Source organism: Cryptotermes secundus, unplaced genomic scaffold, assembly GCF_002891405.2.
Source record: "Cryptotermes secundus unplaced genomic scaffold, Csec_1.0 scaffold428, whole genome shotgun sequence".
NCBI classification, from domain to species: Eukaryota; Metazoa; Arthropoda; class Insecta; order Blattodea; family Kalotermitidae; genus Cryptotermes; species Cryptotermes secundus.
In genome coordinates, this window is record NW_019720711.1 from 480,206 (window position 1) to 505,796 (window position 25,591).

The 25,591-nt window shown below is 41.8% G+C and overlaps 2 protein-coding genes across 3 annotated transcripts in view; both read right to left on the reverse strand.

The window, feature by feature from the left end:
• The window catches only part of LOC111871804 (probable glutamate receptor), a 276,486-nt gene that overhangs the window by 154,683 nt on the left and 96,212 nt on the right, over window positions 1–25,591 (reverse strand). For both annotated transcript variants that reach the window (XM_033754437.1, XM_023865167.2), the window contains exon 2: window positions 2,043–2,121. The gene's annotated coding sequence lies outside the window, so the exon portion shown is untranslated. The remainder of the gene's footprint in view (window positions 1–2,042; window positions 2,122–25,591) is intronic.
• The window catches only part of LOC111871814 (neuropeptide CCHamide-2 receptor), a 166,955-nt gene continuing 164,360 nt past the window's right edge, over window positions 22,997–25,591 (reverse strand). Inside the window, exon 3 of the mRNA XM_033754442.1 lies at window positions 22,997–24,636. Within this exon, the coding sequence (XP_033610333.1) occupies window positions 23,080–24,636 (1,557 nt within the window). The 3' untranslated portion in view covers window positions 22,997–23,079. The remainder of the gene's footprint in view (window positions 24,637–25,591) is intronic.

Below are 25,591 nucleotides of genomic sequence, written 5' to 3' on the forward strand. Positions count from 1 at the left end.
AAATTTGACGTGTGCAATATAATCTACATACCAGACACATATCAACGAGGTAGATGTTGATAATACGAAGAAAATAACAATGTGTTTTTAAATGTTAAATTTTAGACTGGGTTCAGTGTGGCAGCAACGTTAAGAGTATACACCTGATGATGGCCGATAGAGGCCGAAACATGTAGTGTGGAAGAGAACAAGATCAAAGACATATAATATATATTGTTTGCACTTGGGACGGAGTTTGTATCATTTGTCATATATTTTCATGGTGTAGTTCTTGATTAATTGAACACAGGGAAAACTAAAGGACTGCAGAAATGTGATGCTGGTATCACCGAAAATGTTTCATGACGGATCCTGCCCTACTTAGCCCCAGTTTCTCTTCAGTAGTAACAACTTTCTCTCATGTTTAACATGAGGACTTAATTCATAGAATTCACCAAGAACAGCGATATGTGATTCGATTTCCGTGGTCAGAGATTGTGAGAAGTATTGAAAAGAATGTAATAATTATACGCCAATTTCAATACAGCGATAACTCTATGAGGCAGAGGAGTTTACAAAAGGCGCAACAAACAGAGAAGAGGTCTGAAAAATGTTAATTAGCGTTCTGAGAGATCATACGCAGGATGATTCTAAATTATTTTCGGGGTTTCCGTGCCTATTATTTTCAAGCTGGGAAGAAAACGAATAAAAAATGTTGACGGAATGTGAAAATGTAACTCAAAAAGTTTTATTTATGAATGCTGTACTCACCGCATTAATGTCTGGTAGATAGTATGACGTCATAACTCCAAATGTGCGTACTTTGGTTTCTCGAAACAAGATCCGTTATCAAAACACAATGTCGTTACAGAATTCAATATGGAATAGATCCACCTTCAGATAATGCTATCCTACTTTAGTGAAAGCAATTTCAAGAGACTGGTAGTATTGTTACTACAATGGAAACAGTTACAGCGCAATTTCTGGACAATTCTGCGAGGGAAATGGAAAACCGCTTGGACACTTTACGTGCCACGAAAGGCGTACATGTTGAAGTTGTTCAAAATTCTGCGGTATTCATTCTACAGGTACTACAATGTGTGTTGAAATTAAGGAAACACACTATCGATGTATCCAGGCGAACATATGAATCACCACTATTTAAATTTTTTATGGAATTAGAAAATTAATGCGAAATAAATGCATGAGAACGGCTTGGGGTCTTATGGAAAACGTTTTATTCAAATGGAAAGAAAAATATGTGGACCTCTGGAACAAACGAATTAAACAGCAGGGAGTTTGCATAGAGAAACAAGACTCGTGTAACTACTGTGTGATTATTTAGTCGTATTGTGTAAGAAAAAGTAATTATTTCTCTGTCATCATATGACCATGGGGAGCTACAGGTTCCAGTTTTTACTTTATGTATTGTACTTTGTTTAACGAAGCTATAATTAGCTCAGACTACAAATTTAACTCGGCGCATGATGAAATGATTAGTCAGTATTAAGTGGATAAGGGGTTAAGGGACGCACTCGTGGACCATATTATGGTATTTTCTAGACGAGATTAAGGAAGAAAATAAACGACTGAGGACAGAAAATATCTGGGCCGAAATTTTAATCAGACACTTAACACACACGAAAGTGAAGTAGTGATCACTTCACAAAGATATTCAGTCTCAGTTGATTCATAGTACATAAATGGATTGAACAATATAAACTGGCATCAACACTGCGAAATTCTACTGAGATTAAAGAACCGATCTAACTCGCCATGTGAATGTAAAAAACATGAACATCTTAGACATTTTATGGATATTTTAACTTGACTCATTTTATGCAATTTCTCTGCTGTTTTATTTAGTTTATGAGAAATATTTGATCTCTTAAAAACATCATTATAAATTAGAAACCTGTAGAGATAAATTATATTAAATATTTGCAATTGATGTTACACCAGGTACTTTGCGTTATGTACAAAATGAATCATTTGAGAACTTCAACAGTTGCTAGTTTTTCTAAAGATCCTTGATTGATATTAGTGGGGATTTATTTGCTTACCTTTGTTACTTCGGGAAATTCTGAATCATCTTTGCAAACGGCGAAACAGTTGTCCGACATTCGACCTTGACGTCTGAAGCTGTGAAAAGAAATGCGTTGATGAGAAACAGGATTGCTGACACACGGTTCTGTATGCCCACACGCTGCTGATGTAAACTGAGCTCATAAGAGAGGCAGGCAGGTGTCACTTGGCATAACAAACTCCTTGCCATAGTGACGGAATTTTAATCTCGATACGCGATGAACTTGGCGCTCTGGCATTTTTTCCACAAACAGAAAGCCTTATAAACATACATGCACACATATATCTAAGTCACACAAATATTTTCACGTATGTACCAAGTTACTTCATGTAGCCGTAATGTTCTAGGCATATAGTCAACAGGTACTGGGTTTGAATTATTTCAGACTATCCCGACAGGCACTTTAAATATTTATACTCAGTTCCTCCAAGTGATCGCTGGATAATAACTTGCCAGAGACCAATACAGCCTCATTATAAATCCTTGCCATTTTTCCTTCCATTCGATCCAACTTTGGAGTACAAAGCTGATTTCTCAGTTTGATTGATCATTTTGAATTTTTTCATTTTGGTCCGTTACACTATTATACATAAAATCAATACAAAGTCCGTCGAGTGTAACAATGTTTTTTAGGTCACTTCTTTCTCACTCTTGTCTTACATGTTTCGGTTTTAGTAAAACCATCTTCAGAGGCACATGGTACTAACAAGAAAACACTGGCGTTGTTTAACTGTACACAGTATATATGCTGTGTGGGCACTGCTACAAATGTCGATGTGTAAAAGCACAACACTAGCTTGGAGTACTGAATGCACGTACAGAATGCACGTTCAACCTTCGCATTCCATCCGAAGTTGCCCTCGCGTTAAAACATCACTATTAAAATATTTAAAAANAAGCAACTGTCATAATGTTACTCAGTCAGTTACTAGCGCACTCAGACATCTCTGCACTTAATGGAATCCCGAGAAATCAAAATCATTATCCCATCTAACTTAGCGGTAGCTCCGGTGTCTGTTAAATTGGACGTTGCCTCCCTCGCGCAGCGAAATTCAGTTCATGAACTCCAGCTCTACCTCCAGCAGACAAGCACTTTCAGTGAGCGCATATTGCTGCTCTAAATGACGTTGCGTGGGACTTCATACTTGTTATATTTACTGTAATTTGTATTTTTTTAACGAGCTTAGTAGGGGGTGGAGTCCAGCTGGGTTCACTTGGCACGGCGGCCACTGATTGGCTTATTGTACCTGCTCCGGGTGATTATGATGATGGAGAATTTGGTGGAATGAAGATTGGCAGGGGAAACCGAAGTACTTGGAGGAAACCTGCCCCAGCGCCACTTTGTCCAACACAAATCCCACTTGACCAGATCCGGGTTCGAACCCGTCCGCCGCGGTGGGAAGCCAGTGACTAACAGCTTGAGCTATGACGCCGCTTCATTCACGCTTTAGACCACGCGGTCACTCTGATCGGCCGTTTCAATTTCTGCCATGGAAAATGCTTAGAGGAAATCAAACTTCAAACTTGAGCATGAAATTCCTACAGCGATATTAAGCTGCTTCTTGCATTGTGCGCGAGTAGAGAATCAGCTTGAGATATGCTCAAAAACACTTAAATCATGAGCACCAGATACGTTATAATTAGGGATGAATAGTAAGTTGTTCGTTTAGAGATCCATCTGCACATGAACTTATAGTGAACGGGTGAAACAGGAAGAAAACTGTAGCCAAGTCTGGATTTTAATTAATGAGGTACCTTCTAGATCGTACAAGATGTATGTAGAAGATTTAGAAGTCGTCAGGCGAGGAATAGAGAAAAACGATTTAGTAAGTAAAAAGTAAAAGTAAAGGTTTCCCTGTAACAGGCCGTGGAGGCCCATAGGTTTGTGAGATGTTGCGGTTCCTACATTTTCTAGACAATCGGCCCACAGATGGCGGCAAGGTTGTCAGCCCTACGCTCCGGTCGCCCTTTACCCCCAAGAATATTCCAAGAACATTCCTGGTACTCATTTCCGTTAGAGGCTGAATCGACCCCAGGGCCATAGTACGGCTGGAAGNCTGGACGCCCCCTCCCCCGGAGCTGACGCGCCGAGCGGAGCCGAAGTTAGCCGAGTCCCAGCGTCCTGGTAGCTATGCAACGCGAGTCAACAGCGGTGACGTAAGACGGTGTGAAGTAACAGCGTTGCTAGGCTATACGCAGACACTGTTACGTGGCACGCAACGACGCTGTTGACGCGGGCAACAGGCAACAGCGAACGGAATAAAAGCCGGCTGAACAGTAAGCGTGAGTTAGTTGAAATGTGGCCATCGCCGAGTTCAGTTCCGAGTTAGTACCGAGCAAGCCTACGAGCGAGTGTGTTATCAACAGTTCTCAAGGCACCTACTTACGAGTTCCGAGTCAGTTCCGAGCAAGCCTACGAGTTACGGAAGCGTGTGTGAGAATCAGTGATAGTTTGTGATAACCGAGAATGAATTGGGAGTGTGTAACACAGTGACACTTGTATAGCTCCCGTACTGTGAAACGTGTAGTCTACTGACAATAGCGTGATTTGATTTGCGAATAGGGTTATAAATTGTGAAACCCCGCAATATTGTTATAATTAATTGTAGCCGAGATTTGTAGGTTGTTAAATAAACGAATTAACGATCTCTACGGCGTATTGAGCAACGAAACACGTTACAATATACTGGGAAAGATTTTGTCCGAGTACTTCGGGGTTTCCCTTGCCATTTCTCATTCCTCTGACTGATTCATGCTCATTTCCCAGCAACAGACCCTCCAACAACCGGCTCACCATCTGGGCTCACTCTCACCCCACTCCACGAATAAAAAGAAATAAAATTAAATCACTGCAGACGTTTATTTGTGAAGTCCGAATTTTGACTGGAGCACCTGCCACCCTGACCGACGCTTTTGTGGATCTCCTCAGTCCCTCAAGTCAAATGCTGGGACAGTGCCTCGATTGGGCCATGAAACCTTTTTTTATATATCTAATGTATTGTATTTTTACGTCAAGTATTTTCATATATTAATATTATTGTATCCAATTTTATTAATACTGCAGTTCAGTGGTGCATATATGTTAGCCATGTATTTGCCTGATGATGGCTATTAATAGCCGAAACATGTAGCAGAGTCAAACTAGGCACTGACCTTAATATAGTTGTGTTGTGACGGTTTCAATAAAGAAGTTTCTTCCAAATTATTTGGAATTCATTATTCTCCAGTCAGCTTTTCGTTCGACGATCTGGTATGGGATACTGAGCTTGTCGTGAAATAGGTCACGAAAGGAACACACTGCTGTAAACAGCATTGAGACACAGAGTCCTAGTACACAGCATAACTACAAATAGCAGTCATGTGTTCCTGTATCTTAATTTCGCCTGTTGTATTGTGTGCACGAAACTTTATCTCCCACTGGGACAGAAGAATGTAAATTAAAGGGGCGCTAAAGATGATATTTGGACTCAAGTGAGAGGATTAAAGGAGGCTGAAGAAAGCTATAAAATGAGAATTTTCATAATGTATGCTTATGATCACATATTATTCTTTTTCTTCTTTTGACGAATTGGGTCCTCATGTCTTTCTCCCGCTCAGTATTATCCTTGAATCATGAATCTTACTGATATTTTGTAGATCTCCCTGGACTTGGGATTAGAACGATAATAGAAAGAAACATAATTAAAGTAAAATTTATGAGAAGAAATACCCGCGCCATAGCTCAAGCGGTTAGTCGCTGGCTTCCCACCGCGGCGGCCTGGGTTCGATCCTGGGTCTGATCAAGTGGGATTTTTGGTGGACAAAGTGACGCTGGGGCAGGTTTTCTCCGAGTACTTGGGTTTCCCCTTCCGTTCTGATTTTTCGTAGAACCTCTCTTTTACATCATCAATTTTATCTTTTGTTGGGGCGTGAACATACGTAACAATGGTATCACACCAGCGACCTCTTATTATTTATATATATGACATCCTATCACCAACGAACTCTAACCACTTAACTACTGATACGGTTCTCTTATGTAGGAAGAAACCTGTACCTAATTCATGATTTTCATTCCCCTTTCCACAGAAAAATGTATATTCGCCTGCAGGTGCGATGCCACCTCCGTATCATCTGACCCCCCATACACCCTACATTTTGTGATCTTTCGTAATAAGCATATGTTTTACGGTGAGGAGCTTTAGCCCCGCGCCCAACCCCCAAGTTGAAGGATTACACCTTGTCGGCTGTCCGCGACTGCTTATTCAATATATTTGCAGATAACCCCCACACCTGGAGGGAGTCTCTTCCATCTGCAACCTGAGGACGCGCCATTCCGTGGTGACAAGGGACCCACATAAAATGGCTACTTCGGCTCCACAGATATAAAATTGTGCCTGTAGATGTTTTTTTCTTGGCACTACAGTCCCAGTGGGCCTAGGCCTACCTCCATGAACTTCTCCGTTCACTTCGGTTTTTCTTGATCTTACACATTCGGTAGGACTCTTTGGCGGGTGATCAGCTCGTCGCAAGGCCTCTACCTGTACACATACACAGAAAAACGCACACAAACATCCATGCCCTGAGTGGGATTCGAACCCACGATCCCGGTTTCCAAGCGAGCGAAGACAATACATGTTGCCTGTAGATATCATTAAGCGAAAATTAACTTTTAATTTGGTGTAATTCGGGTGGGGGGTGTATCACTGCCTTAATGAGAGAAATGTGAAACAGCTGGTGCAGATATTGAAGACATCTGTTCCTCAATCTCAGAAATATATCTAACTCAAGACGACTGCACTGGTCTTCACTGTTTTTCGTTTTAGATCAGTGGTTACGGAAAGATCTGTGTTAAGGGAGTTTCAAGATTTCGTCTTATTTCGTATTTATCAGACCTCCTGACAGACCTACGTATATTTCTGGTGCGACCTTCGTTGTTGATTCACAGAGAGGCTTGGAATATAAATATGTACTAGAAGGGTAACATAATGCAGAAAGGGAAGCAGCTGAAGAAGGGTGTAGGGGAACTAGAGGAAGAGATGGGGAAAGGGAAACTTTAATTTTGCCATTTGTGGGAATTCTCGTGAAACTCACTTAAATCTTTCAAGGGACAAAATTAAATCGCTTATCGTGGTGATCCGAATGCTGCAGACGACGTTAGGTGTAAGGGTGTTGGTTTGTTGCAGCGGAGGGAGGCCTGTTGTGAAGGTACTCTATCCTTGTCTATTTACTTCTATTTGCCCCTTAATTGTGCTTCTACTGGCAATGCATTTCTCATTCACGACGGAGAAGATGTCTGATGCTACCACAGCGAGAGTAACTTTTTGTGTTAATGAAGCATCACGTCCTGTATGAATGTGAACATGCTATCTAATTTGCCAGATGTTATTGGTAGCCGAGCGGTCTAAGGCATGTACCGTCTTCGCTCGCTTGGAAGCCGGGACCGTGGGTTCGGATGTTTCCTGTGAGGTACGAACTGAGTTCTTATATATTATTCTTATACACTGCCGGTCACAGTAGCCGAGCGGTTTAAGGCATGTACTGTCTTCGCTCGCTCAGAAGCCGGGATTGTGGGTTCGAATCCCACTCAGGGCATGGATGTTTAGTTTGTGTGTGTGCGTTTCTCTGTGTTTGTGTACAGGTAGAGGCCTTGCGACGAGCTGATCACCCGCCCAAGGAGTCCTACCGAATGTGTAAGATCTAGAAAAACCGAAGTGAACGGAGAAGTTCATGGAGGTAGGCCTAGGCCCACTGGGGCTGTAGTGCCAAGGGGAAAAAGTAGCATGAATTCCGATCACAGTGAAGGCGCGGTTTAAACGAGAAATGTCTTCGTCCGCTCGAGCACTGGGACCGTGGGTTCCAATCCCACTCAAAGTATGAATGCTTGCCTGTGTTTATTTTTTTGTGTGTAGGTAGCGGCCTTGAGGCGGGATGATCACTCATTCACTGAGTCATACCGACTGTCTAAGATTAAGAAAAAAGTGAAACGAAGCGTTTCAAGGATGTCCTATGCTCCAAGTAGGATCATCAGGAATAGAATAGAATAAAATAGAACAGAATAGAGAGATAGATAGATAAAAAGATAGATAGATAGTTAGACGCATGAATAATGAATAGTGATTTGAAAATAATTTGGAAGGACGTTTTCTTAGATAACTAGAATTTTTTTTTCCCCTTGGCACTACAGCCCCAGTGGGCCTAGGCCTACCTCCATCTCCGTTCACTTCGGTTTTTCTAGATCTTACACGTTCGGTAGGACTCCTTGGGCGGGTGAGCAGCTCGTCGCAAGGCCTCTACCTGTACACAAACTAAACATCCATGCCTAGAGTGGGATTCGAACCCACGATCCCGGCTTCCTAGCGAGCGAAGACAGTGCATGCCTTAGACCGCTCGGCTACCGTGACCGGCTAAGTAGAAATATTACACCGGTATTTACTTGGAGAGACTGAGGAAAATGATCAAAATCTTGGCCAAACTTATCCATGTCTAGGCAGAGACTGGAACCGGGAACCACAGAAATATGTTAGAATTATTACAGCCTGAGGAATCGCGATCTAGGCATTAGATACCAAAAATCTGCTGGAATTAGATCGCTTCGGAGGGTTAGGCACATGTGACAGGTTAATATTAAAGTCTGTGTTAAAGGAACAGAATATCTCGGTGTGAACATGACTCATATCGCTCAGTGCAGCAGTGGCGGCCTTTTGTGAACGCAGTAATGAATCTTGTGTTATATAAAAGCTGTGGAATTTGTATATCAGCCGAGCTCCTTAAGAGGACTCACGCTCCAGGCGTGTTGAGATTAGGCGGTCATGACATGTGAAAGTATCGCCGTTCATTGTCCGGAAGAGACTGAGAAAGAAGCGGAAAATCGCAATGTGACTCCTTAATAACTAGTCTGAGAATCTGTGCTGATATATTTAAGTGGAAGTTGCAAAGCAATATCTCTCCATCAACTTACCCCGGTAATGTTCCTTCTTTCCGTTTCAGCGGTCCTGAAAATGAACCTGATTATCCTCCTGTGCATCCTTACAGTGATTCAGTCACGAAGCTAATACTTACACACCAACTGCCTACAAATGAGTTAAAAATATCATTCCGTGGTAAGTCTGAGTATAAAATAAAAGATGGCAGTGCGAAAATTTGAATTACAGCAATGAAATTTTGTTATGATCATAGAATTTTGAAAGGTTTCCATATTTCATGAGGGACACACTGTAGAGTATTTGGTTGATGCACTATGCTCCAAACCAGGAGGTCGAGGATTGAAGTCCCGATGAGGTCATTGAATTTTTTTCAATTGTCCTAATCCTTCGGCCGCACTAGGCCCTGGGGTCGACTCAGCCTCTTACAGAAATGAGTACCAGGAATTAATTAAATAAATCTCCTGGCGATTAAAGCGCGGGCGGCGCGTAAAGCTGACCTTACCGTCATCTTTGAGCCGATTGTCTTGATAATGTGGGACCCTCAACGTCTCACAACCCTATGGGCCTTCACCGCCTGTTACAGGGATAGCTTTACTTTTACTTCCATATTTCATTAAAGCATTGTCTCTTTTCTTCTAAAAATATGAAATAACACCTTGGAAATTATTCTGTTCTATTGACGTTTACCTCGAATCGTTTCAAGTTAACCTGTAGTGTTTGTATGATGAAATGTCTTATACACGTCAGTACGAAATATGAGTATATAAAGCAAAGGTAAACCTCCCCCCCCCCCGTAGGCCGCGCCATAACTCAAGCGGTTAGTCGCTGGCTTCCCACCGCGGCAGCCCTGTTTCGATCCCGGGTCTGGTCAAGTGGGATTTGTGGTGGACAAAGTGGCGCTGGTGCAGGTTTTCTCTGAGTACTTCGATTTCCCTTGCCGATCTTCATTCCACCAATTGCTCCACAATCACCCTCACCTATCATCTGGGGCTGGTACAATAGGCCAGAAGTAGCCGCAGTACAAGGAACTTAGTCCCACCCCACTAGCAATAAAAAAACCCTCCTCCCGTGCATGCAATATAGTGAGACAAAGCAATATATGCTCTTAAACTTAGTACTTGATTGGTTTTTTCCGTTGTTTGATCTGTGGATAAAGAGCCTTCGGTAGTATTCTGTAGAGGGCCCACGAAAGTTAGAATTTTATGTAATCATATACACCGTCCCACCTTGAAAAAGTTTATTTGTGGTTTGCTTAAAGATCCTCTCAGTAGCTCAGGCTACACAACATCAAATAGGAGGATGTAGAAGGAAACGATGAAGTAAGTTATGAAACTAACGGCGAAGAAAATAACAGAGCGGTTTACTCAGCTCAGTGTTGTGTCCAATTGAAGCTTTAGAGAGGCATTCTTGTCACTTGGTTTGCTATGGCGAACCAAGCCCCCTGCATAGCTCAGTTGGATAGAGACGGGAAGGTTTAAAGCGGAAAAGATCAGAAGAGAAATGGTGTCGTTTCCTTGGGGAATAGAGGATGTGAGGATACGGATAAGAATTGTATGAATTCAAGCATAGCCGGAAACGATCTGTTGAAAATTTATAAGAAGTTAAACAAACACAAGAAGAAAAGCTCAGTACGGGGGCTCTCACAGAAGGCACATCCTGGGATGAGAAAAAAAAGAGGGTCAGTCTATAAAAGAAAGGTGTAAAATGATTGCACATAATTCCTTATACACGTATAAAGGCCGCATTGTTATTCCACTGAAGATACCATGAATGTCGCTTTATTTAGGAAGATATTTTTACCGAAATTACTGACATTGAATCGGGAGTACGCGGTAGCGTAGTTGGTTGAGGAGCTATGCTACAAGCCGGAAGGTCGCGGGATCGAATCCCAATGAGGTGGATTTTTTTTTTCAATTTACCTAATCCTTCCAGTCGCATTATAGCCTTGAGGTCGACTCAGTCTCTAATAGAAATGAGTACCAGGAATATTCTTAGGGCTAAAGGGCGGCCGGCGTGTAAGGCTAACAAATTTACCGCCATCTGTGTGCCGATTTAAAAAAAAATGTAGGAGTTTCAACATCTCACACACCTATGGGTCTCCACAGCCTGTTACAGGGATAGCTTTACTTTACTTTTACTGACATTGAATCAAATCATCATGTCTTTTTAGAGATAGTTACAATTTAGTGTTTTGGGATCAATTTGAGAGGCCCCAGTTCCTAGAGCTAGATTCGTAACGCAGTCACCTATGAAACATGAACGGTTATATGCCGAATGAGAGTAAAAGCCGCCCAGCCACTTGGGTGCTAGTACAGCCATAGATACGAATACTCGATTTATTCGGAAAGTAAAGGTACGAAGTCCAGACAATATCTGCAAAGCATATTTTGGAGAGATTCACTTACAGCACTTTTACAACACACCTTTATTTACTTTTCAACACAGTCACCACGGATTGCAATGCGCTTAGTGAGTCTGGGAACGAGTTTCTTATTGCAGTGTCCCAGAAATCTCCCACCTGCTCTCTTAGCCATGGAGAACAGTTCTGGTTACTTCAGGGCACTGTTCGTGAAGTTCATCACTGGCTAAACGTCTTTAAGCACGAATTTTTTCATGATATTTTGGGATGATTTTATCAGTGGCAAAGGATTGCCTTCTACTCCTAATTTCATCATGAAAATCACTTCTTCCCGCTGCAAATCACGACACCATTTTGCCTGTTCATAACATCTTCGCCGTAAACAAAAACAAGATGGCGATGAATTTCAGCAGCAGTTCCTCCTTTCGCATGAAGAATTCGAATTACTACGCGAACCTCACATTTGGCGGGATTTTGAATGGACACGGCCATTTTAAACGTACACTCCGAGTACAACGTTGCCGTGATTGTGGCCGGGGAACTCTGCCCTGTCATACGGTTCCTATCTCACACCGCAGCGCTGCTATTTCTCGAAAAAAACTACCATTTTTACTGGACTTGCAACGTTACTTTCTTAACATCCCTTGAGAACCACTTCTCATAATCGGTGGTGGGGTTAAGGGGGTGGAAATATGTAAATGAATTGAAATGTCGAAAACGATTTATTTCACGGTTACAGTACGTTCTCTTGTATTCTACGTCTATGGGAAGCAGAAAGAGATAGAATATAAGTGGTTTGATAACGAAACATATCCTGAGATATGACAAAGAACGACACGTGTTTCCTTAAGATCTACCATCTTCGGATAAACGAAAAATAATAATTATTGAAACTGCTTCTGAAAAGAATATCAGTAATGGAAACTTATTTTTACGGCATCACAAGAGTCCTAGGGTCTGATGGAATATTTATACTGAAAGTCAGAGAATTTACGTGTATATAGAAAAATATATACGTAATTATCCGGGGATACGTCTGCTATCAACTTCATACAAGATTTTACACAATATTCTTCTCTCAAGGTTAAGTCCATATATAGATGAAATTATTGGGGATCATCAGTGTGGGTTTCGACGTAACAGATCAACTACAGATCAGATCTTTGCATTCGTCAGCTATTGGAGAAAAAATGAAAGTACGATGAGACAGTACATCAGCTACTCATAGACTTCAAGAAAGCCTACAATTCAGTTAGGAGGGAAGTATTGTACAATATTCTGATAGAGTTTGGGATACCCATGAAACTAGTTAGGTTGATTAAAATGTGTTTAAACGAAACGTGTAGTAAAGTCCGTGTAGGTAAACATTTGTCTGATAAATTTCCTATCCAGAATGGTCTAAAACAAGGAGATGCTTTATCGCCACTCCTTTTCAACTTTGCCTTAGAATATGCCATTAGGAAGGTCCAGGAAAACCAGGTGGGACTGAAATTAAACGGGACACATCAGCTGTTGGTCTATGTCGATGATGTGACTCTACTGGGTGATAATATAGATACCATAAAGAAAAATACACAAACTTTAATTGACGCAAGTAAGGAGGTTGGTCTAGAAGTAAACACAGAGACAACTAAGTATATGTTACTGTCTCATCACAAAATGCAGGGCAAAATCATAATATAAAAATGGGTAACATATGTTTTGAAAATGTGGCACAGTTCAGATATTGGGAACAACGAAAACAAAGCAAAACCTGATTCAGGAGGAAATTAAGAGGAGACTAAACTCGGGTAATGCTTGCTACCAATCAGTCTAAAACCTTTTGTCTTCTCGTCTGCTGTCCAAACACATAAAAATTAGAATATTCAGAACTACAATTTTGCCTGTGGTTCTGTATGGGTGTGAAACTTGATCTCTGACATTAAGGGAGGAACATAGACTGAGGGCGTTTGAGAACAGGGTGTTGAGGAGAATATTTGGGCCGAAGAGAGATGAAGTGACAGGAGGTTGGAGAAAACTGCATAATGAGGAGCTTCATAACATGTACTCTTCTCCAAGTATAATTAGAATGATCATAACAAGTAGGAAGAGGTGGACAGGGCATGTAACACGAATTGGGGGAGAAGTGTAATGTATATAGGTTATAGATGGGAAAACCAGATGGAAAGAGGCCACTGGGAAGACCAAGACGTGTGCGTGAACAACATTAAAATGGATCTTAGAGACACAGGATGAGATGGTATGGATTGGACTGATCTGGCTTAGGATAGGGACAAGGTCTCTTGAACACGGTAATGATCCTTCGGGTTCCATAAAATGCTGGGAAATTCTTGAGTAGCCGCAAAATTGGCGGCTCCTCAAGAAGGGCTCAGCTCCATGAGTAAGTAAGTAATAAATAAGTGTTGATTATTTTGTTGTAGGGTTGTAGGGTTTAAGGTTTTCACAATGGTCCTAGCATTTGCTGACGCTGGTTCCTCGCTCGCGATTTTTCTACCCTGAAAATGGAAGCGATACAATCCTCCGAAGATCGGTTCGCACAAGACCTATACGACACCACATCCCAGAAGACGTTTTCTTATAATTCTTATAATTTAATTACTTCAATTGGTTCTTAGAGTGTAACTCGAAGTGATTGTGAAAGCGTCGTACTGTATCCCAATTCACTGGATGCGCATGCGTGTGTCCTATTATGCGATTTATTACCTTCACAGTTCAGCCTATCGGCTTCGCATCCATTTCAATCTCTACAGCTTCTCTTACACTATCTTATAAGTCATGGAGCTATTGCCGTAGAAGGTTTTTATTCTCATCATCATCAGTAATCTGTCAAGACGACAGGTCCACAGTCTCTTCCAAAACAATTCCTCCAGTTAATGCGATCTAGAGCTTTCTCCTTCAAATGACAGTATCCTCTTCTGTCCCCAAGGTCATCCAGCATCTTCTTACGTCTTCTTCCTGTATTCTGCCATGTAAATAAATAGCATTCACATTCTCCGACTACAAAAGTCTGATCACGGAAGAAATGATCTTTTTGGTGCATTCTCCTAAGGAAGCAACAATGTTATTGTTTGTCGCAGTTTTATCACTACATGAGTAAGAACAAAAGAAAACCAAATGACTGTCGACTCGGAAGTGTTTACATAAATCTTTAATTCCAGTGGCATTAACATTGCATTTGCGGTACAGCAACAAACACTGTGTTTACTTATGGATTTTCATTACACGTTTCCTAGTAAATGTTAGATTTTCATAAACATTTTCCGTGCGGGTTATCAGGACTGGGAAGCCCAGCCAGGGACGGCGGAACTTCAATATTTGTTTTCGGGTTAGTTGCAATAACCATGAGATGTGTACAGAACATAGTTTCACGAAAGAACTGTCTGACAGAGCGTCACTGAGTAGCGTTATGAGAGAGGTTCAAACTACCAAGTTACCCATATGTCGCATATATTCGGTGGGACTGGGCGGGATAGAATCGGGCTACTTAAGCGAAATTAATAATTTTACTTCATAACTAACATGGAGGCACGCGGTAGCGTAGTTGATTCAGGCACTATGCTATAAGTCGGAAGTTGATGGGTTCGATTTCCGATGTGGTCACTAGATTTTTTTAATTAACGTAATTCTTCCACCCACATTGTGGCCTGGGGGTCGATTCATCCTCTAACAGAAATGACTAACAGGGATCGTACTGGGGATAAAGGGCGGCCGGCGCGTAAAGCTGAAACCTCACCGCCATCTCTGAGCATATTGTCTAGAAAATGTAGGAGCCTTGACGTATCACAGCCCTATGGGCCTCCACGGCACCTTACAGGGATAGCTTTACATTTATAAAAAATTAATATCACTCTATTTGCGAAAAGTAACATATGTTCAGCCAAAACTTGTAAATAGTTATGATAATGGGGGTACGCGGTAGCGTAGTTGATTGGGACACTATGCTACAAGCCGGGAGGTCGCAGGTTCAAAACCCGATGAGGTCATTGGATTTTTTCAATTTACCTAATCCTTCCAGCCGCACTATGACCCTAGGGTCGGCTCAGACTCCAGCAGAAATGATAACCAGGACTATATTCGTGGGGGGTAAAGGACGGCCGGCGCGTAAGGCTGACAAACTTAACCCTATCTTTGAGGCGATTGTCTAGAAAATGTGGGACCCTCAACATCTCACAAACCTATGGGCCTCCACGGACTGTTACAGGGATAGCTTTACTAGATATGGTAATAAAAGAGAAATAAAAGGGAGTAGCAATATAAATGCGACTGTGAATTCAATATAATACATGAATATATAGTCGGATTGCAATTTGGTGTTCTTTCCTTTTGCTATTTTACCCATCTCGTTAGTTTTGTTATCCGTACAGGTTTACTGGAGATACAGGACTTAAATCGGTAGCCGCGAAGATAATTAGACTACACGTCATAAATTTTGTTCCTTGCGTTTAATTAAATATGAACTCTACGAAAAACATTAGCAAAAACGGCTCTAAAAATTTATGGGACACAGACAAGCCCTTATGCGGAAGTGATTGTGTTGGTTGGTTTAAAACAATGAACTAAAAGAAAGCAGTACATTAAAGAAATTATGTGTTTACCTGATGATGAATACATTAGGTCGGAATATGTTGTGGAACCGAAACTTATAAAAGAGTGGAAACGCAGCACACCAGCAGTCTACGAACACGACAAGAAGTTGCATCCGAAATACTGCCCACGCAAATCAAATCATTGTCCAGTATAACAAGATAATGAAATATATTAACAGCCAAAAAACTGTTTCAGTTTGCATGCCCATATGTCTGCTCTCTCTTCGTAACGAAACACGTTTTTCAGAAGATGAATACATTTCGAATAAAAATGGAGGGGTTACCTTCACACAAACAAATATTTTTATTTATCTGCTCACAACAGGCTTCGGCACTGGTGATTCCTGACTAATACATAAATGATGACGGAATATATAAAATACAATTCTAGTACGAATCTTTTTAGTTAAAATTGGTTCCGTTCCGACTTGATACTATATAAACATATCTTAAATTAAGATTAGACGTAAAGCTAACGCTATCCCGTAAGAGGCCGTGAAGGCCCATAAGGTTGTGAGATGTTGAGGCTCCAACCTTTTCTAGACATTTGGCTCACAGATGGCAGTAAGGTTGTCACCCTTACGCGCTGGCCGCCCTTTACCCCCAGAAAGATTACTGGTACTTATTTCTGTTAGAGGCCGAGTCTACGCCAGGATCACAGTGCCGCTGGAAGGATTTGATCAATTCAAAAATGCAGTAACCTCAACGGGAATCGAAACCGCGACCTTCCGGCTTGTAGCATAGTGTCTCAACCAACTATGCTACCGGGTGCGCCAAGATTAGACATAAGTATCATAATTTAAAAATTAAACTAAAACAATGCAAGTAGAAGATACCTCTAAAATGTAGTTCTTGGATGTTTTTGAAGTTGTCTTGATGGTGGGAAGATCATCCTGTTATTTTCACTGTCACATAATATACACTCTGTATTCAATAATTAGGAACCTATTTGTAAGATTTGAGATTTTCAGCGGTGACTATGAAGAATGTCCTCTTCTGGGATGTGGTGCCTTGTAGATCTTGTGTGAACTGTCGTTCCTCCGAAACGTCGGTTCACGCAAGAACTACATAGCACCACATCCCAGAAGACGGCATTCTTTAGGAACCTATTCCATCCGATGACATATAATCGAAACAGGTCACGTAGATTCTGGAACAAGATACAAAATGAAGAAACAATAACTACTTCACAATTGTAGGATAATCGCCTGGGAATTCTGCAAATGCTGCATAGGCCCTGCAGTCACTGATTTCTTTATCATCTTCCTAGCAGCGTGGAACCGCTAAACAAGAAGAACCCAAACCTTAACCTGTACCACCGAACTGGATAAAGATTTACCCTGGCTTATTAGAGCGTCGCTTGATCTCTTGCTTCTCCTGTGCTGCGAAATGTCAGCTAGCAGATATTAATTCATGGCGAGTTGCCAGAGGAGAAGGAAGCGCAAAAAATGGTTGCTCTATACCCGGAGCAGAAATCTGGAATGCAGGATGATAAATGATGGGAACAACAGAAAGGAAGCAGTGGGTAGCTCTGGAGAAGTGTGGGCTATACATGTCCTACACCTTTGCCCAAAATCAATCTGTAAGGAACAGACAAGTCGCATTTCTAATTTTTGTCCTGACGGATTACAAAATATAATGCCTGTACCGGTCTCAAAATCATCTTCTCGGTGTCTATTCCGTATTTCTCGTTCTCTTCTCCCTATTGGTGTATATTTCCACCATATTTTCGGCCTCTTATATTGTCTCTCTATACCTTTTTTTACGAAGTAACCCAATTTCTCACACACATATCGATATGCAATCATGTCGTACATCCAGTGCGATTATGCACTCTAGTGCATTAACATTCTTATATTTCTTAATATTTTTAGTAGTCGGTATAAGTATTGTAACGTGTAGTACCGTTGCTATGCAACGATCGCGTGGAGGAATATGCATTCTTCGGTAACGGTTCGGTAAACACGTTCCCGTAGAAACGATATCCGGACTATCGCTAGGTAACCGCCCATAACAACAATAGAAGAACTGTTGGAGGCGGTGTTTTCTATTGGGTCGTCCCCGAAGCTATATATCGAGAACCCCAGGCCGTCTTTGTGAGTTGAGTTCAACCCGTGTTGAAGCGGGCTCGAATACCTCCACCGTGACTGCGAGTCGTAGGAGGCGACAAAAATGAAAGTCTCAAATCTGAGACAGTAAAATATGGTTGCGAGTTCCAAGGGACTCGGACCCGAAAAAGACTGCATTCGCAAGGGCCAGCAGCATATACAAAAGATACGTCCTCTCTGCAGAGAAGGCGTCCCACAAAAGCAAGAACGTAACTGTCAAACAGTAATAAATATTTAGTCATGAACCCCAGATGGGGCTCGACACTAAGACCTACTGTTTGACTGACCGTCAGTCGCAATGTGACTTTCACTTTGACTTTGCTGAGTGAGTTCAGGTGTGGAGTGTCAAATAGTAGGCAATGGCGTGACTATGAAAGATGAAGAATCTCTATTGTTAAGATTCGCTACCAGAAAACGACTAGTAAAAGCAATCTGAAAACAGTTGTTAGTTGGGCGTTGGCAGTTCAACTGAGTGAAGTAAAGTGAGAAGTATTTCGTTGGTGAGTGAGAGAGTTCAGTTGAGGTTTCGCAGTTGAGTCGAGCTCTGCAAGGAAGGCTGAGAAGAGATGGCGCTGTAGTTGAGTTGACAGTTCAGAAGAGTTCAGTTGCGGGATATTCGTCGGACAGTAACGACATGAGCACGGGAAGCTGAATAATCTCCGCTGTCAGAAGCCGTTGCTAGGGAAAGGCCTTTGAAGTCACAGCAGGCTGGAAAAAAACTTGGCAGGTGTTGTGGTGATCTGTGAATTGTGGAGTTTAGCAGTGGTGCTGTAATTACTTTTATTTCCGAGTGGTGTATATAAGTGGTCAATAAATCCATTCACCAACTCATTTTTTTTCCTTTGGCGCTACAGCCCTCATTTGGGCCTAGGCTTGCCTCCATGAAACTCTCCGTTTCACTTCGGTTTACTAGATCCTACACATACGGTAGGACTCCTTGGGCGAGTGATCAGCTCGTTGCAAGGCCTCTACCTGTACACAAACAAAGAAAAACGCACACAAACATCCATGCCCTGAGTGGGATTCGAAGCCACGATCCCGGCTTCCGAACGAGCGAAGACAGTACATGCCTTAGACCGCTCGGCTACCGTGACCGGCAGTGTATAAGAATAATATATAAGAATTCAGTTCGTACCTCACAGGAAACAGATCCGAACCCACGATCCCGGCTTCCGAGCGAGCGAAGACAGTGCATGCCTTAGACCGCTCGGCTACCGTGACCGGCTATTCACCAACTCATACCCCATCTATATTTAGACACATTAATATGTAACAATATAAATACAGTTTATTTATTTGTTCATTTTCCAACCCCAAAGGCGCAATATATTAAATATTTGGCAATTATTCAAAATGTTATCCTTCTAGGATTGCTTGAGAGTGCATTTCTCAAAGATATTTTCAGACCAACCAAGAAGTCACATATGACTGAGGATCTCTGTCATTAGCAGTAGCCTTTTATGGATATATGTATACGTAAGGCTTCAAAAACTGTGCCGTTTCCTACTTGCAAACAAAAAAGCGCAATATTCGTGGGCCCAAAACCTTTGTAAATAAGCCTGAGCCCTAGAAAGAGGTAAGAGCGCTTGAAGCAGACATTGAAGATGTAGCATATGAGGTAATGGGCCCAAATCATTTAGCTTATGACGGAGACCACTAGCGAGCCCTTGTAGACACGTAATAGATCTTTTGGTTCCAAATAAGGAGGAAAACCGCGAAGAAATAGAGGACTACTAAGAAAATATCTTAATCTGAATAGTTGATAGCTCTGCAAGGATTCTACCTGAGTATCTCCCGAGCACAAGCCTACGGCGTTACCGCCACATTAACCTGATCGATTGTAATAAATAATTAAACATACATATTCATATACATATTGTAATTGATCTGATCAACGCATTGCAAGGCAAATGCTCGTTAAACGCCCCGAAATACGCGTATGCAACAACAGAATAGTGTTATGCAATCCGTTTCTAAGCAATAGCTCGGTAAACACATTTCTGCATATGGGACCGTGCTGTGCAACTTGGTGACATCATCAACATTACTGATTGTTTTCAGTCGAGTCTGTGCAGAGTGCTTATAAGAGACGGAATTCAGAAGCTAGGAGCAGTTGAGATGGCTCAAAGATGGCGGTGAAGTCAGCCTTACGCGACGGCCGCGCTTTACTCCCCAGGGAAAATTATTTAATTAATTCCTGGTACTCGTTTTTGTTAGAGGCTGAGTCGACCCCAGGGCCATAGTGCGGCTGGAAGGATTAGGTCAATTGAAAAAAAAATCCAATGACCTCATCGGGACTTGAACCCGCGACCTTTCGGGTTGTAGCGTAGTGCCTCAACCAACTACGCTACCGCGACTGTTTCATAATTGGATTCATTAAAATATGCTATCATATTGTGACGTAACGAAAGCGTAGTTAATTACTGAAACTACTCTAGAAGAATTATAATTAAAGGTTTCCATACTACAGCTAAACTTGCAAGACAAACTCAATCTTAACAACATCTGTAAGACTCCACTCTGTGAAGTCAATGCAAAATACTGCTGTAGATGCTGAAACTATCCTTCACATATAACACGTTCAAGAATATATTCTTGTTGAACCTGCAGCCCTAGTGATCGGAGGCGTTTCATAAATCCTGTGGTCACAAGAGGCAGGATTTCTTAGCTAGGAGGTTATTCAATTACAAGCCTCTGCTTTGAGAGAACAACAGAAAAAAAAAAGTGAAATTCCCATGCCAAGAGCTCATTTCGAATCTTCGACTGTAGTTTGTAGGAGGCTTGAGAACATGGCATTCACAAGGTTCACTCACTGCCATTGAGTTTAAATCTTTCAAAGGCAATTATTTTGGAAAATATATTGGGAGCAGCAGGAGCAGTATTTTGTAAAAGGAAAGGAGTTTTAAAGGGAAAGGTTTACGGATATGGACTGCAGAAACTTCTAATTCAGTATCTGTGAAGAAAGGGGTGCGATTAGAATGCAATCAAAATCTAGAAGCCGCGAATTTCAGTTGTTATGGCGGCTAGGCTAGGGGTGGGAGGAAGGGGAAGTATTCTTCCCTTCCTCCATATCGTCCAGACCGGCTCTGGAATCAGCAAGTCTGCTGTATTTTGAGTATAGGGAGTAGAGTGGCAGGGGGGGGGAGCTGACCATTAAGCTCCATTGAGTCCGGAGATTAAGAATGGTGGAGCTATACGTAGACTCATCCATAATTTTTCAAGGTGTCGTGTTTAATTTATTAATCCCAAGATAATTTTACATTTTTACAAGCAAAATCTATGGTGGAGAAATCAGTTTGTCAGTAGGAGAATGTGGCATGTCTGAAGGCCGAAGACACAAAATCCAATATGAAGATGATATCGTTAATATTTCGACGCTTATCAACACACACAAATACATCGTCAACAACTTAGCACGTTTAATCCTGCAAGGGTTCACATGTATTTTACTTGTATCTGGAGAAGTGTTCCTTCTTGCTTCTCTTTAATCCTTTTCCTTTATTGCCTTCATTTCTTTCCTTCTTCTTCTTTTCTACCTTCATTACAGTCACCTCCTGTTTCAGTATTGCTGTTTTATGGATTATGACAGTGTAGTCTTGTAAGTGCAGGTCACTAGGGCATGTACTGTCTTCGCTCGCTTGAAAACCGGGATCGTGGGTTCGAATCCCACAAAGGGTATGGATGTTTAGTTTGTGTGTGTACGTTTTTCTGTGTTTGTGTACAGGTAGAGGGCCTTGTGACGAGCTGATCACCCGCCCAAGGAGTCCTACCGAATGTGTAAGATCTAGAAAAACCGAAGTGAACGGAGAAGTTCATGGAGGTAGGCCTAGGCCCACTGGGGCTGTAGTGCCAAGGAAAAAAAGTCTGGTAAGTAGGTATTAACGTTTCGGAGGGACATACTGCTTCCATGTTCGGATATGAAGGTGAATGAAAGTGGAGACAAATTTGTTGCCGAAATGTTGGCACCTACCAATCAGACTATTATTATTATTAGAGGGGGTGGGTTTCCCCATGCACTTAGACCAGTTATTGGTCCATTGTGCGTCCCCTTTTCATTTCTACTGTCGCCATACTCTACCAGTACTGATGCGTGCTGTTAGCCCCGTTCAGCCAACGAGGTCGGCCGTCGGTACCTGATATTTCCCCCATCTACCAGAGGCATTGGAAACTACTTGGGCGGGAAATTGTTGCGTAATTTTGCTCAGATGTCTCCTAGACACATGAGGTTCTTTTACGTGCCGTAAATCTACGACACGGGACCTTCCCGGAGGACTTATTCCCTGAAATTTTCCGCCCTTAAAAATTCCACGACCTCTGCCGGGTTTGAGCCCTGTGGGAGTCATGAGTTGGGAACGTTACCCCTAGACTACGGAGGCCGCTTACCAATCAGACTAGGTAGTGTCAATATTTTAGCACATAATTCATAAAGACTTAGTCCTAAACTGCGCGTAATGCTGAAAACACGTTCACAATATAATTATCTTAAATTTGTATCTTTACGGACCGTTCCACGTCATGTATCCACAGAGACCTAAAGGACTCTTTGATCGTTCCAGGAAACTCTCTGGTACATGAACTTTCTAATCACAGATATTTCTAACTCTTAATACTGGATAGGAATTAAATGCTTTTGAAACCTCCGCCGTTCTTCCTAATTAATTCCTACCATACAAACGCTATACCAGCGGTAGCGTAGCTACTGGCAGGGCCTCCCTTGCTGGACAGGTCAAAGGGTAGGCATCAGACGAAGAGAGACACCAAAAACCAAAAACTGATGCCGGAAGCAGCGTCATCAGCAGCGACTTGAAGCACAGAACAAATGATGCTCGAGATGGTTCAAGTTCGTATAGCAACAGGCGTGACCAGAGTGGTTTGAACGGCTGTTGTACTGCGATGTGGAAAGCAAATGGAAAAACTACCACATTATCACTTTTCCTGGATAGTCTCTTTCCAAAAACAGAAGATCACATTAAGTGGAGGAACTGTTTTGGAAGAGACTGTGGACCTGTCATCTGACAGTTACTGATCAATCAATACAAACGCACTGACTGGAACTCTATGGTTTTCTGTGCACTTTATTACAACAGCGAAGAATGTACCTATCTAGTGGTTTCCTGAACGCACTGCTAGCAGTGTACAGCGCTACCGGGTTGCAGCACACGTTCAGGAATAAGAGATGGTAGGACACTTTATCGATAGAAGCAGTCACAATGTTAGGGAGCGCTGTCAGTGCATCTTGAAACCAACAGCTCACGAAGTTCCACGTGAAAGTCGGTATGTAAGTAATAACGAAAACAAGAGCCAGGATTCTTAGAACTTTTGCACTCCTTTTGCGAGAGCGCTCCAATCTACTGTTGCATAACTGATTCGGAACGTCTCGGGTGCTACTGCACAGCCGCCTCGCGGTGATGACACTGAGTATAACCATAATACATGGGCACGCCACGCAGTAAAATAGAAACCTTAACAGTAAGACGATATTCCCGTTCCTCGCGTTATACACGAGACACATTCCTTTCTGTTCAGTGATGATCAAAGTTTCTGGTAAGGAGACGAAGATGGCTAGCACCCACACACTCAGGATATACAACACAAGAATTCTGGACGTGTGATGTCGCCACGGTGTGTGTACAACTATGCAGTAACGCTGGACACTCAGTGATACCACAGACAGGGCGCTAACCGCGAAAAACAAGAAACGAGTCATGGCGAGCAGGTGGCACGAAAAGCCAGTCAGTGGACTCAGTATATAAGAATAATGTATCACGTAATGCAGAGGAATATTTATCAGCAAATTGAGTGTGTCGCCAACAACAAGATTAAGTATCATGACATTGGGTTTCGTTCGCACATCCTTTTCTACTGCAAATATTAATAATACACTTCCATTGCCCACCAAACCAACAAGAAATATCACACTGTAAATCACCGGGTTCACATAGTAGCCGAAAAACCTTTCATTTTTCAATTCTTCACATTTGTGTTCGTAATGTTTCAACTTGTCTGTCTTGTTGCTGATTTGCTTCTTCCATTCTTCTTCAGAAAGCAACATACAGATCCAAGAACCATTAAAAGAACTAATCATGCAAGACTGCATTAGAGAATGCACATACGTGACTTTTTGCAAGAGTAACTTATGTTCAGTGATAGAATCCTTTAGCAAGGATGTTAGTTCGTTTATACATTCATACACGTCCTCTCCCGTGTCTTGTTCTGTCAGATTCTGTTCTTTCTTACCATACTCCCTAATATGAATATTCATTTTTGCCAGTTCGTAAATCTCTTTGATTATTTTAAATCCAACTTCTGTACAGCCTAGTTCTCGGTTTCGTAGCTCAGACTGAAACGAAATATACTGAGAAAATGTACCTCCTGCGGCCATCGCTTGAAAACAGTGTGCGTAGTTATCTGTCCACTTCACAGCCAGTTCACCGCTTGTCATGTCGCCGGTCTCTAAGAACTGTTTAACAGAATTCCAGACCGATTCATATGTTTTGTTGAGACATTTGGATTCACGGAGGTGTTTAGTATTGTCCGGATTGCTAACAGGTCCATATGGTATACCAGCAGATATTACAGCGGCGACTACCAGTGCCAGAAGAGGCAAGGACACCTATGCAACAGAAACAAATAACAGTTAACGGCAATGAAGGTTTATAGTCCATTCGCGGAGACGAGAGAGTCCTCGTAAACAAATGCACGCGGTATCTTCTTCGCTCTTTGAATGAAATCATGCAGCGATCACGTGATGGGTGTACCGTTACAGGGGCGTCCAAAGTTTACTCTTCAATCTGAATGCAGGTTAACGTGAGTACAGTGAGTACACTGAAGTAACTGCGCGCTTTGTCCGCCCCTTGCTGTCAGCTGTGGCGACGCGGGGCTTGCTTTGTTTACGCTAACTGTCTCGTCTCCGCGAATGGACTGTAGATGTTAAAGGAGTATAAATCTGGAAAGGCTTATATTAGAATACGATAATTTTAAATAAGTAGGGGGCTACCGTATTGTATGTAACATCGAGCATGAAGGGTCCGCAATAAACGATAAAGCAGAAATAAAAATTGAAATCGGAAAAGATATGTAATTTCTGGATGCCGTATACAGTTATTTTCTATCTTCATGTAATGTACCTGAAACTAGTCATGTGGACGTCAAGTGGACCCTCTCCGAAAGTTGGCCGGTGATTTAGTGGTTCGTGTGCGGCCTGGCATACTCAGAATAACTGGGTTTTTGTATTTTGTCTGTCGTCTGGTATTTTGGAAACTCGAATACCGGAATATAGACAAAGGCCAAAGACCCAGTAATTCTGAGTAATATACACCTTCGTCCCAACCCTTTAGTAACTAAAATACCTATGGCTTACGTACTATACTGTTGCATAAACAGCAAATTCGTCACATATTATTATTATTATTTATTAAATATTTATGTTTCATTCCATATCAGCTATTTGTTTGTTTACTTTTACTTTTATTCATTATTATTTCTTGTAATTTGTATGTGACTTTTAATAAGTTTGTCTAGAATGTAATTCATTCTTCTGCACTGTGCTGTGTCTGTAATTGGCCTTG